The sequence below is a fragment of the Pezoporus wallicus genome, unplaced genomic scaffold (genome assembly GCF_028554395.1).
Source record: "Pezoporus wallicus isolate ANWC-B61680 ecotype Strahan unplaced genomic scaffold, APGP_CSIRO_Pwel_v1 contig_13183, whole genome shotgun sequence".
NCBI lineage: Eukaryota > Metazoa > Chordata > Aves > Psittaciformes > Psittacidae > Pezoporus > Pezoporus wallicus.
Window position 1 is genome coordinate 1 of NW_026643002.1, and position 14213 is coordinate 14213.

The 14213-nt window shown below is 49.4% G+C and overlaps 1 protein-coding gene across 1 annotated transcript; it reads left to right on the top strand.

Moving 5' to 3' along the window:
- The first annotated feature begins 1874 nt into the window (after positions 1–1874).
- LOC130592286 (carnitine O-palmitoyltransferase 1, liver isoform-like) lies at positions 1875–13933 on the top strand. Its single transcript, XM_057396518.1, has 6 exons — positions 1875–1891; positions 3117–3188; positions 5353–5458; positions 6491–6609; positions 9327–9476; positions 13796–13933. The coding sequence occupies exons 1-6, from the start codon at positions 1875–1877 to the stop codon at positions 13812–13814; spliced, it is 483 nt and encodes a 160-aa protein (XP_057252501.1). The 3' UTR covers positions 13815–13933.
- Positions 13934–14213: the final 280 nt, after the last annotated feature.

Consider the following 14213-nt stretch of genomic DNA (forward strand, 5'->3'; position numbering starts at 1 on the left):
TGATTTTGGTTGTTTTTGGGGTAAAAAAGGGGTGATTTGGGGTGATTTGGGGGTAAAAAAAGGTGATTTGGGGTGATTTTGGGTTAAAAGAGGTGATTTTTGGGTAAAAAAGTGTGATTTTGGGGTAAAAAGGGGTGATTTTGGGGTAAAAAAAGGTGATTTTGGGTGATTTTGGGGTAAAAATGGGTGATTTTGGGGTAAAAAGGGTGATTTTGGTTGATTTTGGGGTTAAAAAGGATGATTTTGGTGCCAGGTTCTCTTCCGGGGCGCGCTCCCCACGTGCTCAGCTCAGTACGAGCGGCTCTTCAACACCACCCGGGTGCCCGGAGAGACAAGGGGTGAGCCCCATAGGGACCCAGAGACCCCATAGAGACCCCATAGAACCCATAGAGACCCCATAGAACCCATAGAGACCCCATAGAACCTATTTTGGGTCCATTTCGCTCCATTCTGGGTCCATTTCGGGTCCATTTCGCTCCATTTTGGGTCCATTTTGGGTCCATTCGGGTCCATTTTGGGTCCATTTTGGGTCCATTCGGGTCCATTTCGCTCCATTTTGGGTCCATTCGGGTCCATTTTGGGTCAATTTCGCTCCATTTTGGGTCAATTTGGGTCCATTTTGGGTCAATTTCGCTCCATTTTGGGTCATTTTGGGTCAATTCGGGTCCATTTTGGGTCAATTTGGGTCCATTTTGGATCCATTTTGCTCCATTTTGGGTCAATTCGGGTGCATTTTGGGTCAATTCGTGTCCATTTTGGGTCAATTTGGGTCCATTTGGGGTCCATTTCGCTCCATTTTGGGTCACTTTGGGTCCATTTTGGGTCAATTTCGCTCCATTCGGCTCCATTTCGGGTCAATTCGGCTCCATTTTGGGTCAATTTGGGTCCATTTTGGATCCATTTCGATCCATTTTGGGTCAATTCGGGTGCATTTTGGGTCAATTCGTGTCCATTTTGGGTCAATTTGGGTCCATTTCGGGTCCATTTCGCTCCATTTTGGGTCCATTTTGGGTCAATTTGGGTCCATTTTGGGTCAATTTCGCTCCATTCGGGTCCATTTTGGGTCAATTTGGGTCCATTTTGGGTCAATTTCGCTCCATTTTGGGTCCATTTTGGGTCCATTCGGGTCCATTTTGGGTCCATTTCGCTCCATTTTGGGTCAATTCGGGTCCATTTTGGGTCAATTTCGCTCCATTTTGGGTCAATTTCGGTCCATTTCGGGTCCATTTCGCTCCATTTTGGGTCAATTTCGGGTCCATTCGGCTCCATTTTGGGTCAATTTCGCTCCATTCGGGTCCATTTTGGGTTCATTTCGGGTCAATTTGGGTCCATTTTGGGTCAATTTCGCTCCATTTTGGGTCCATTTTGGGTCAATTTCGCTCCATTTTGGGTCAATTTGGGTCATTTTGGGTCAATTTGGGTCCATTCGGGTCCATTTTGGGTCAATTTCGCTCCATTTCGGGTCCATTTTGGGTCAATTCGCGTCCATTTTGGGTCAATTTGGGTCCATTTTGGGTCAATTTCGCTCCATTTTGGGTCCATTTTGGGTCAATTTCGCTCCATTTTGGGTCAATTTCGCTCCATTTTGGGTCAATTAGGGTCCATTTTGGGTCAATTTCGCTCCATTTTGGGTCAATTTCGCTCCATTTTGGGTCAATTTGGGTCATTTTGGGTCAGTTTCGCTCCATTTCGGGTCCGTCCCCCCCCCAGACCGGCTGCAGCACGGGGGGGGGGGCGGTCACGTGGCCGCGCTGCACGGGGGCCGCCTCTTCCTCGTGCCCGTGGGGCGGGGCCCGGCGCCGCGCGCGCTCCAGCGGCGCTTCGAGCACGTGCTGCGTGCGTCACGGGGCGTGGCCGGAGGCGGGGCCGGCGTCATGACGTCAGCGAGGAGGTGAGGGGGGCGGGGCGTGACGGGGGGGTAACGGGGGTTAATGGGGGTAATGGGGCTCTATGGGGCTCTATGGGTGCTAATGGGGCTCTATGGGTCGCTATGAGTCTCTATGGGTGTTAATGGGCCCTATGGGGCTCTATGAGTGCTAATGGGCTCTATGGGTCTCTATGGGTGTTAATGGGTTATATGGGTGCTAATGAGCTCTATGGGACTCTATGGGCGCTATGGGTCTCTATGGGTGTTAATGGGCTCTATGGGGCTCTATGGGTGTTAATGGGTTATATGGGTGCTAATGAGCTCTATGGGACTCTATGGGTCTCTAATGGGCTCTATGGGGCTCTATGGGTGTTAATGGGTTATATGGGTGCTAATGAGCTCTATGGGACTCTATGGGCGCTATGGGTCTCTATGGGTGTTAATGGGCTCTATGGGGCTCTATGGGTGCTAATGGGGCTCTATGGGGCTTTGTGGGTACTAATGGGCTCTATGGGGCTCTATGGGTGCTAATGGGGCTCTATGGGTGCTAATGGGCTCTATGGGGCTCTATGGGTGTTAATGGGCTCAATGGGTCTCTACGGGTGCTAATGGGCTCTATGGGGCTCTATGGGTCTCTATGGGTGTTAATGGGCTCTATGGGACTCTATGGGTGTTAATGGGGTCTATGGGTGTTAATGGGGCCCTATGGGTCTCTATGGGTGCTAATGGGGCTCTATGGGTCTCTATGGGTGCTAATGGGCTCTATGGTTCTCTATGGGTGTTAATGGGCTATATGGGTGCTGATGGGTCTCTGTGGGTGTTAATGGGCTCTATGGGTCTCTGTGGGTGTTAATGGGGCTCTATGGGTCTCTATGGGTGTTAATGGGCTCTATGGGTCTCTATGGGAGTTAATGGGCTCTGTGGGGCTCTATGGGTGCTAATGGGCTCTATGGGTCTCTATGGGTGTTAATGGTCTCTATGGGTCTCTGTGGTTCTCTATGGGTATTAATGGGCTCTATGGGTCTCTATGGGTTTCTATGGGTGCTAATGGGTCTCTATGGGTCTCTATGGGTCTCTGTGGGTCCCTATGGGCACTAACGGGGTCCCTGCCCCCCCAGGCCCGCCTGGGCTCGTGTTCGGGCTCTGCTGCAGGCGGGGGGGCCGAGCGCGGCCGCTCTGCGGGCCCTGGAGGAGGCCCCGTTCGTGGTGGCCCTGGACCCCCCCCCCCCCCGGGCCCCCCCCCCCCCAGCGGGGACCCCCCCAGCGATGGGGACCTGGATGCCGAGGCCAAGGCGCTGCTGCTGGGACCCTGCCACAACCGGTGCGGCCCCCCCCGGAACCCCATTGAACCCCATTGAAACCTATTGAACCCCATTGAACCCCATTGAACCCCATTGAAATCTATTGAAACCTATTGAACCCCATTGAACCCCATTGAAACCTATTGAACCCCATTGAACACCATTGAACCCCATTGAAACCTATTGAACCCCATTGAACCCCATTGAAACCCATTGAACCCCATTGAACCCCATTGAACCCCATTGAAACCTATTGAAACCTATTGAACCCCATTGAACCCCATTGAACCCCATGGAACCCCATTGAAACCTATTGAACCCCATTGAACCCCATTGAACACCACTGATCCCCATTGAACCCCATTGAAACCTATTGAAACCTATTGAACCCCATTGAAACCTATTGAACCCCATTGAACCCCATTGAACCCCATTGAACCCCATTGAAACCTATTGAACCCCATTGAACACCATTGAACCCCATTGAACCCCATTGAACCCCATTGAAACCTATTGAACCCCATTGAACCCCATTGAACCCCATTGAAATCTATTGAAACCTATTGAACCCCATTGAACCCCATTGAAACCTATTGAACCCCATTGAACACCATTGAACCCCATTGAAACCTATTGAACCCCATTGAACCCCATTGAAACCCATTGAACCCCATTGAACCCCATTGAACCCCATTGAAACCTATTGAAACCTATTGAACCCCATTGAACCCCATTGAACCCCATGGAACCCCATTGAAACCTATTGAACCCCATTGAACCCCATTGAACACCACTGATCCCCATTGAACCCCATTGAAACCTATTGAAACCTATTGAACCCCATTGAAACCTATTGAACCCCATTGAACCCCATTGAACCCCATTGAACCCCATTGAAACCTATTGAAACCTATTGAACCCCATTGAACCCCATTGAACCCCATTGAAACCTATTGAACCCCATTGAACCCCATTGAACCCCATTGAAATCTATTGAAACCTATTGAACCCCATTGAACCCCATTGAAACCTATTGAACCCCATTGAACCCCATTGAAACCTATTGAACCCCATTGAACCCCATTGAAACCCATTGAACCCCATTGAACCCCATTGAACCCCATTGAAACCTATTGAAACCTATTGAACCCCATTGAACCCCATTGAACCCCATGGAACCCCATTGAAACCTATTGAACCCCATTGAACCCCATTGAACACCACTGATCCCCATTGAACCCCATTGAAACCTATTGAAACCTATTGAACCCCATTGAAACCTATTGAACCCCATTGAACCCCATTGAACCCCATTGAACCCCATTGAAACCTATTGAAACCTATTGAACCCCATTGAACCCCATTGAAACCTATTGAAACCTATTGAACCCCATTGAACCCCATTGAACCCCATTGAACCCCATTGAAACCTATTGAACCCCATTGAACCCCATTGAAACCTATTGAAACCTATTGAACCCCATTGAACCCCATTGAAACCTATTGAACCCCATTGAACCCCATTGAAACCTATTGAAACCTATTGAACCCCATTGACACCCATTGATCCCCATTGAACCCCATTGAAACCTATTGACACCCATTGAACACCATTGAAAAATATTGAACCCCATTGAACCCCATTGAAACCCATTGAAACCTATTGAACCCCATTGAACCCCATTGAAGCCTATTGAACCCCATTGACACCCATTGATCCCCATTGAACCCCATTGAAACCTATTGAACCCCATTGATCCCCATTGAAGCCCATTGAAGCCCATTGAATCCCATTGATCCCCATTGAACCCCATTGAACCCCATTGAACCCCATTGATCCCCATTGAAGCCCATTGAACCCCATTGAATCCCATTGAACCCCATTGCCCCCATTGTCCCCCATTGAACCCCATTGATCCCCATTGAACCCCATTGAACCCCATTGATCCCCATTGACCTCCATTGATCCCCATTGTGCCCCATTGATCCCCATTGAACCCCATTGATCCCCATTGTGCCCCATTGAACCGCATTGATCCCCCATTGAACCCCATTGTGCCACATTGATCCCAATTGAACCCCATTGATCCCAATTGTACCCCATTGACCCCAAATCCCCCCCCTTGACCCCCTGGGCGTGCCTGCCCCCTATCTATGGGTCCTGCCCCCCATAACCCCCCCCAGGTGGTTCGACAAGAGCCTGACCCTCATCGTGTTCAGCACCGGGCGCATGGGGCTCAACGTGGAGCACTCGTGGGGCGACCCCCCCGTCGCGGGGCATCTATGGGAGGTACCAACCCCCCCCCCCCCATCCGGACCCCTAAGTACCCCCCATTGACCCCAAATACCCCCCCATTGACACCAAATACCCCTCATTGACCCCCAAGTACTCCCCCATTGACCCCCAAGTACCCCCCATTGACACCAAATATCCACCATTGACCCCTAAGGACCCCACCATTGACCCCCAAGTACCCCCCATTGACCTCCAAGTACCCCCCCATTGACCCCCAAGTAGCCCCCCATTGACCCCCAAGTACCCCCCATTGACCCCCAAGTACCCCCCCATTGAGCCCCAAGTACCCCCCCCATTGACCTCCAAGTAGCCCCCCATTGACCCCCAAGTAGCTCCCCATGTACCCCTAAGTACCCCCCCATCTGGACCCCCAAGTACCCCCCATTGACCCCTAAGTAGCCCCCCATTGACCCCCAAGTACCCCCCATTGAGCCCCAAGTACCCCCCCCATTGACCTCCAAGTAGCCCCCCATTGACCCCCAAGTAGCTTCCCCATGTACCCCTAAGTACCCCCCCATCCGGGTACCCCCCATTGACCCCTAAGTAGCCCCCCATTGACCCCCAAGTACCCCCCATTGACCCCAAATACCCCCCCATTGACACCAAATATCCACCATTGACCCCTAAGGACCCCACCATTGACCCCCAAGTACCCCCCATTGACCCCCAAGTAGCCCCCCATTGACCCCCAGGTACCCCCCATTGACACCAAATATCCACCATTGACCCCTAAGGACCCCACCATTGACCCCCAAGTACCCCCCATTGACCCCCAAGTAGCCCCCCATTGACCCCCAGGTACCCCCCATTGACCCCCAAGTACCCCCCATTGACCCCTAAGTACCCCCCATTGACCCCTAAGTACCCCCATTGACCTCCAAGTACCCCCCCATTGACCCCCAAGTACCCCCCCATTGACCCCCAAGTACCCCCCATTGACCTCCAAGTAGCCCCCATTGACCCCCAAGTACCCCCCCGTTGACCCCCAAGTACCCCCCCATTGACCCCCCCATTGCCCCCCCCCAGTACACGCTGGCCACAGACCTGGAGCTGGGCTACGAGGCCAATGGCGACTGCAGGGGGGGGCAGAGGAGGAGCCCGGGGTCCCCCCCCCCCAGCACCTGCAATGGAACATCCCGGCCCAGGTGGGGCGGCAGCGGCGGTGGGAGAGTCCATTGGGGCCAATGGGGGGGGATTGGGGGGGCGATGGGGAGTGGATTGGGGTATTTTGGGCTGGGTTGGGGCTATTTTGGGGCCATTTTGGCTTATTTTGGGCTATTTTGGTGTATTTTGGTCTATTTGGGGCTATTTTGGACTATTTTGGTCTATTTTGGACCAGTTGGGGGCTATTTTGGTTTGTTAGGGGCTATTTTGGACCATTTTGGAGCTATTTTGGTCTATTTTGAACCATTTTGGGTCTATTTTGGACTATTTTAGACCATTTTGGGGCTATTTTGTTCTATTTTGGACCATTTTGGGGCTATTTTGGTCTATTTGTGTCTATTTTGGACCATTTTGGTCTATTTTGGTCTATTTGGGGGCTATTTTGGTCTCTTTGGGGCTATTTTGGGTCTATTTTGGTCTTTTTTGGACCATTTTGGGGCTATTTTGGTCTATTTGTGTCTATTTTGGACCATTTTGGGGCTATTTTGGTCTATTTGTGTCTATTTTGGACCATTTTGGGTCTATTTTGGTCTATTTTGGTCCATTTTGGGGCTATTTTGGTGTATTTGTGTCTATTTTGGACCATTTTGGGGCTATTTTGGTCTATTTGTGTCTATTTTGGACCATTTTGGGGCTATTTTGGTCTATTTGTGTCTATTTTGGACCATTTTGGGTCTATTTTGGTCTATTTTGGTCCATTTTGGGGCTATTTTGGTCTATTTGTGTCTATTTTGGACCATTTTGGTCAATTTTGGTCTATTTTGGTCCATTTTGGGGCTATTTTGGTGTATTTGTGTCTATTTTGGACCATTTTGGGGCTATTTTGGACCATTTTGGGGCTATTTTGTTCTATTTGTGTCTATTTTAGACCATTTTGGGCTATTTTGGACCATTTTGGACCATTTTGGGGCTATTTTGGTCTATTTGTGTCTATTTTGGACCATTTTGGTCTATTTTGGACTATTTTGGTCTGGTTTGGACCATTTTGGGGCTATTTTGTTGTATTTGGGGCTATTTTGGACCATTTGGGACTATTTTGGACCATTTTGGGTCTATTTTGGTCTCTGTGTCTATTTTGTACCATTTTGGGGCTATTTTGGACTATTTTGGTCTATTTTGGACCATTTGGGGGCTATTTGGGACCATTTTGGACCATTTGGGGTCTATTTTGGTCTATTTGGGTCTATTTTGGACCATTTTGGGGCTATTGGGACCATTTTGGACCATTTGGGGTCTATTTGGGTCTATTTTGGACCATTTTGGGGCTATTGGGACCATTTTGGACCATTTGGGGTCTATTTGTGTCTATTTTGGTCTATTTTAGACCATTTGGGGGCTATTTGGGACCATTTTGGACCATTTGGGGTCTATTTGGGTCTATTTTGGACCATTTTGGGGCTTTTTGGGACCATTTTGGACCATTTGGGGTCTATTTTGGACTATTTTGGTCTATTTTGGACCATTTGGGGGCTATTTGGGACCATTTTGGACCATTTGGGGTCTATTTGGGTCTATTTTGAACCATTTGGGGGCTATTTGGGACCATTTTGGACCATTTGGGGTCTATTTGGGTCTATTTTGGACCATTTTGGGGCTATTTGGGACCATTTTGGACCATTTGGGGTCTATTTGGGTCTATTTTGGACCATTTTGGGGCTATTTGGGACCATTTTGGACCATTTGGGGTCTATTTGGGTCTATTTTGGACCATTTTGGGGCTATTTGGGACCATTTTGGACCATTTGGGGTCTATTTGGGTCTATTTTGGACCATTTTGGGGCTTTTGGGGACCATTTTGGACCATTTGGGGTCTATTTGGGTCTATTTTGGACCATTTGGGGGCTTTTGGGGACCATTTTGGACCATTTGGGGTCTATTTTGGACTATTTTGGTCTATTTTGGACCATTTGGGGGCTATTTGGGACCATTTTGGACCATTTGGGGTCTATTTGGGTCTATTTTGGACCATTTTGGGGCTTTTGGGGACCATTTTGGACCATTTGGGGTCTATTTGGGTCTATTTTGGACCATTTTGCGGCTATTTGGGACCATTTTGGACCATTTGGGGTCTATTTGGGTCTATTTTGAACCATTTTGGGGCTATTTGGGACCATTTTGGACCATTTGGGGTCTATTTGGGTCTATTTTGGACCATTTTGGGGCTATTTGGGACCATTTTGGACCATTTGGGGTCTATTTGGGTCTATTTTGGACCATTTTGCGGCTATTTGGGACCATTTTGGACCATTTGGGGTCTATTTGGGTCTATTTTGGACCATTTTGGGGCTATTTGGGACCATTTTGGACCATTTGGGGTCTATTTGGGTCTATTTTGGACCATTTTGGGGCTTTTGGGGACCATTTTGGACCATTTGGGGTCTATTTGGGTCTATTTTGGACCATTTTGCGGCTATTTGGGACCATTTTGGACCATTTGGGGTCTATTTTGGTCTATTTTGAACCATTTTGGGGCTATTTGGGACCATTTTGGACCATTTGGGGTCTATTTGGGTCTATTTTGGACCATTTTGGGGCTATTTGGGACCATTTTGGACCATTTGGGGTCATTTTTGTCTATTTTGGTGCCATTAGGGGCAGTTTTGGGGCAGTTTGGGGCAGTTTTGGGGCTCTTTGCGCTGTCCCGGCCGGTTCCATGACCCATTCCCTGGGGGGGGGGGGGGGGGGGTCCTGTTCTCAGTGTCGGGAGGCGCTCGGGGGCGCCCTGGAGGCGTGGAGGGCGCTCGAGGCCGATCTGCAGCTGCACGTGGCCACGTTCGTGCCCCCCCCCGGGCTCCCCCCGGCCCCCGATGGACTCGTCCAGGTGGCGCTGCAGCTGGCGGTGGTCAGGGTGAGACGAGACCCCCCTGTGGGACCCCCCCCATGGGACCCCCCTATGGGACCCCCCTACAGAACATCCTATGGGACCCCCCCCATGGGACCCCCCTGTGGGACTCCCCTGTGGGACCCTCCTGTGGGACCCCCTCAATGGGACCCCCCCTTATAGAGCATCCTATGGGACCCCCCTATGGGACCCCCCTGTGAGAACCCCCAGTAGAGCATCCTATGGGGCCCCCCCATGGGACTCCCCTATGGGCCCCCCTCAATGGGACCCCCCTATGGGACCCCCCTACAGAACATCCTATGGGACCCCCCCCATGGGACCCCCCTGTGGGACTCCCCTGTGGGACCCTCCTGTGGGACCCCCTCAATGGGACCCCCCTATAGAGGATCCTATGGGACCCCCCCTATAGAGCATCCTATGGGACCCCCCTATGGGGACCCCCCATGGGCCCCCCTCAATGGGACCCCCCTATGGGACTCCCCCTATAGAACATCCTATGGGCCCCCCCATGGGACCCCCCTATGGGACCCCCTCAATGGGACCCCCCTCTAGAGGATCCTATGGGACCCCCCCATGGGACCCCCCCATGGGACCCCCACTATGGGGCCCCCCTATGGGACCCCGCTGTGGGACCCCCCCATGGGATCCCACCACAGAACATCCTATGGGACCCCCCCATGGGACCCCCCTATGGGACCCCCCTGTGGGTCCCCCTCAATGGGACCCCCCTATAGAGGATCCTATGGGACCCCCCCATGGGATCCCCCCATGGGACCCCCCCTTATAGAGCATCCTATGGGACCCCCCCTATGGGAAACCCCCAATGGGACCCCCTAGAACCCTCCCCCCATGGGGACCCCCCCATATGGGATCCCCCCAACCCCCCTATGGGACCATCCAAAACCCCCCATAGGGACCCCCACAATGGGGCCCCCCCCCCATGGGACCCCCCGAACCCCCCCCTATGGGAACTCCCCCAATGGGACCCCCTAGACCCCCCCCCCATGGGGACCCCCCCATATGGGATCCCCCCATGGGACCATCCAAAACCCCCCATAGGGACCCCCACAATGGGGCACCCCCCAACCCCCCTATGGGACCCCCTGACCCCCCCCCGCATGGGGAGTCCCCAAGCTCCGCTATGGGTCACGCCATGGGGCCACCCAACCCCACCCCAAATGGGGACCCCCCCTAGGGGAGCCCCAACCCCTCCTGTCCTAATGAATGGGGGCGTTTTGGGGCATTTTGGGTCATTTTGGGGCGTTTTAGGACATTTTTGGTCATTTTGGGGCGTTTTAGATCATTTTGGGTCATTTTGAGGCGTTTTAGGACATTTTTGGTCATTTTGGGGCGTTTTAGATCATTTTGGGTCATTTTGGGGCGTTTTAGATCATTTTGGGTCATTTTGAGGCGTTTTAGGGCATTTTGGGTCATTTTGGGGCGTTTTAGATAATTTTGGGGCGTTTTAGGGCATTTTGGGTCATTTTGAGGCGTTTTGGGGCTGTTTTAGGGCATTTTGGGTCATTTTGAGGTGGTTTAGGGCATTTTGGGTCATTTTGAGCTGTTTTAGATCATTTTGAGGCGTTTTAGGGCATTTTGGATCATTTTGAGGCGTTTTAGATCATTTTGGGTCAGTTTGGGGCGTTTTAGGGCTGTTTTAGATCATTTTGGGTCATTTTGAGGCATTTTAGGGCATTTTGGGTCATTTTGAGGCGTTTTGGGGTGTTTTACAGCGTTTTGGGGCAATTTGGGGTGGTTTAGCGCTATTTTAGTTCATTTTGGGTCATTTTGAGGTGTTTTAGGGCTGTTTTAGGTCATTTTGAGGTGTTTTAGGGCTGTTTTAGATCATTTTGAGGTGTTTTAGGGCTGTTTTGGGTCATTTTGAGGTGTTTTAGGGCTGTTTTAGATCATTTTGAGGTGTTTTAGGGCTGTTTTAGATCATTTTGAGGTGTTTTAGGGCTGTTTTAGGTCATTTTGAGGTGTTTTAGGGCTGTTTTAGATCATTTTGAGGTGTTTTAGGGCTGTTTTAGATCATTTTGAGGTGTTTTAGGGCTGTTTTAGATCATTTTGAGGTGTTTTAGGGCTGTTTCAGTGCATTTTGGGTCATTTTGAGGTGTTTTAGGGCTGTTTTAGATCATTTTGAGGTGTTTTAGGGCTGTTTTAGATCATTTTGAGGTGTTTTAGGGCTGTTTTAGATCATTTTGAGGTGTTTTAGGGCTGTTTTAGGTCATTTTGAGGTGTTTTAGGGCTGTTTTAGATCATTTTGAGGTGTTTTAGGGCTGTTTTAGATCATTTTGAGGTGTTTTAGGGCTGTTTTAGATCATTTTGAGGTGTTTTAGGGCTGTTTTAGATCATTTTGAGGTGTTTTAGGGCTGTTTTAGGTCATTTTGAGGTGTTTCATCATTTTGAGGTGTTTTAGGGCAGTTTCAGTGCATTTTGGGTCATTTTGAGGTGTTTTAGGGCTGTTTTAGATCATTTTGAGGTGTTTTAGGGCTGTTTAAGTTCATAGGTCATTTTGAGGTGTTTTAGGGCTGTTTTAGGTCATTTTGAGGTGTTTTAGGGCTGTTTTAGATCATTTTGAGGTGTTTTAGGGCTGTTTTAGATCATTTTGAGGTGTTTTAGGGCTGTTTTAGGTCATTTTGAGGTGTTTAGGGCTGTTTTAGATCATTTTGAGGTGTTTTAGGGCAGTTTCAGTGCATTTTGGGTCATTTTGAGGTGTTTTAGGGCTGTTTTTGGTCTTTTTGTGGTTTTTTAGGTCTTTTTTTGGTCATTTTGAGGTGTTTTAGGGCTGTTTTAGGTCATTTTGAGGTGTTTAGGGCTGTTTTAGATCATTTTGAGGTGTTTTAGGGCAGTATCAGTGCATTTTGGGTCATTTTGAGGTGTTTTAGGGCTGTTTTAGATCATTTTGAGGTGTTTTAGGGCTGTTTTAGATCATTTTGAGGTGTTTTAGGGCTGTTTTAGATCATTTTGAGGTGTTTTAGGGCAGTTTCAGTGCATTTTGGGTCATTTTGAGGTGTTTTAGGGCTGTTTTAGGTCATTTTGAGGTGTTTTAGGGCTGTTTTAGATCATTTTGAGGTGTTTTAGGGCAGTTTCAGTGCATTTTGGGTCATTTTGAGGTGTTTTAGGGCTGTTTTAGATCATTTTGAGGTGTTTTAGGGCTGTTTTAGATCATTTTGAGGTGTTTTAGGGCTGTTTTAGATAATTTTGAGGTGTTTTAGGGCTGTTTTAGGTCATTTTGAGGTGTTTTAGGGCTGTTTTAGATCATTTTGAGGTGTTTTAGGGCTGTTTTAGGTCATTTCGAGGTGTTTTAGGGCTGTTTTAGGTCATTTCGAGGTGTTTTAGGGCTGTTTTAGATCATTTTGAGGTGTTTTAGGGCTGTTTTAGATCATTTTGAGGTGTTTTAGGGCTGTTTTAGGTCATTTTGAGGTGTTTTAGGGCTGTTTTAGGTCATTTTGAGGTGTTTTAGGGCTGTTTTAGATCATTTTGAGGTGTTTTAGGGCTGTTTCAGTGCATTTTGGGTCATTTTGAGGTGTTTTAGGGCTGTTTTAGATCATTTCGAGGTGTTTTAGGGCTGTTTTAGATCATTTTGAGGTGTTTTAGGGCTGTTTTAGATCATTTTGAGGTGTTTTAGGGCTGTTTTAGATCATTTTGAGGTGTTTTAGGGCTGTTTTAGATCATTTTGAGGTGTTTTAGGGCTGTTTTAGAGCATTTTGAGGTGTTTTAGGGCTGTTTTGGGTCATTTTGAGGTGTTTTAGGGCTGTTTTAGATCATTTTGAGGTGTTTTAGGGCTGTTTTAGATCATTTTGAGGTGTTTTAGGGCAGTTTCAGTGCATTTTGGGTCATTTTGAGGTGTTTTAGGGCTGTTTTAGATCATTTTGAGGTGTTTTAGGGCTGTTTTAGATCATTTTGAGGTGTTTTAGGGCAGTTTCAGTGCATTTTGGGTCATTTTGAGGTGTTTTAGGGCTGTTTTAGATCATTTTGAGGTGTTTTAGGGCAGTTTCAGTGCATTTTGGGTCATTTTGAGGTGTTTTAGGGCTGTTTTAGATCATTTTGAGGTGTTTTAGGGCTGTTTTAGGTCATTTTGAGGTGTTTTAGGGCTGTTTTAGGTCATTTTGAGGTGTTTTAGGGATGTTTTAGGTCATTTTGAGGTGTTTTAGGGCTGTTTTAGATCATTTTGAGGTGTTTTAGGGCTGTTTTAGATCATTTTGAGGTGTTTTAGGGCTGTTTTAGATCATTTTGAGGTGTTTTAGGGCTGTTTTAGATCATTTTGGGGTCTCTTTGTCGCCCCCCCCCCCCCCCCGTGACCCGCCGTTGACCCCACGCAGGAGCGCGGCGCGTGCCTGACGTACGAGGCGGTTCCCACGCGGCTCTTCCTGGAGGGGCGCGCGGAGGCGGCGCGCGGGTGCGGGCGCCCCCTGCTGGAGCTGGCGGACTCCATGGGCGACCCCAAGGCCACGGTGAGGGGGGGGGGGCGGACCCCGATATAGGGGTCAATGGGGGGGGGAGAGACCCCGATATAGGGGTCAATGGGGGGGAGAGACCCCGATATAGGGGTCAATGGGGGGGAGACCCCGATATAGGGGTCAATGGGGGGGGAGAGACCCCGATATAGGGGTCAATGGGGGGGAGAGACTCTGATATAGGGGTCAATGGGGGGGAGAGACTCTGATATAGGGGTCAATGGGGGGGAGAACCCGAAAGAGGGCTCAATGGAGCGGCACAGACCCCGATATAGGGGTCAAT

What these genes read in the sequence shown, in the direction of transcription:
- LOC130592286 (XM_057396518.1), top strand. An exon ending in TCGCGGGGCATCTATGGGAG is followed by an intron (nt 5,459 to 6,490) that starts GTACCAACCCCC and finishes GCCCCCCCCCAG; the next exon opens with TACACGCTGGCCACAGACCT. An exon ending in AATGGAACATCCCGGCCCAG is followed by an intron (nt 6,610 to 9,326) that starts GTGGGGCGGCAG and finishes TCCTGTTCTCAG; the next exon opens with TGTCGGGAGGCGCTCGGGGG.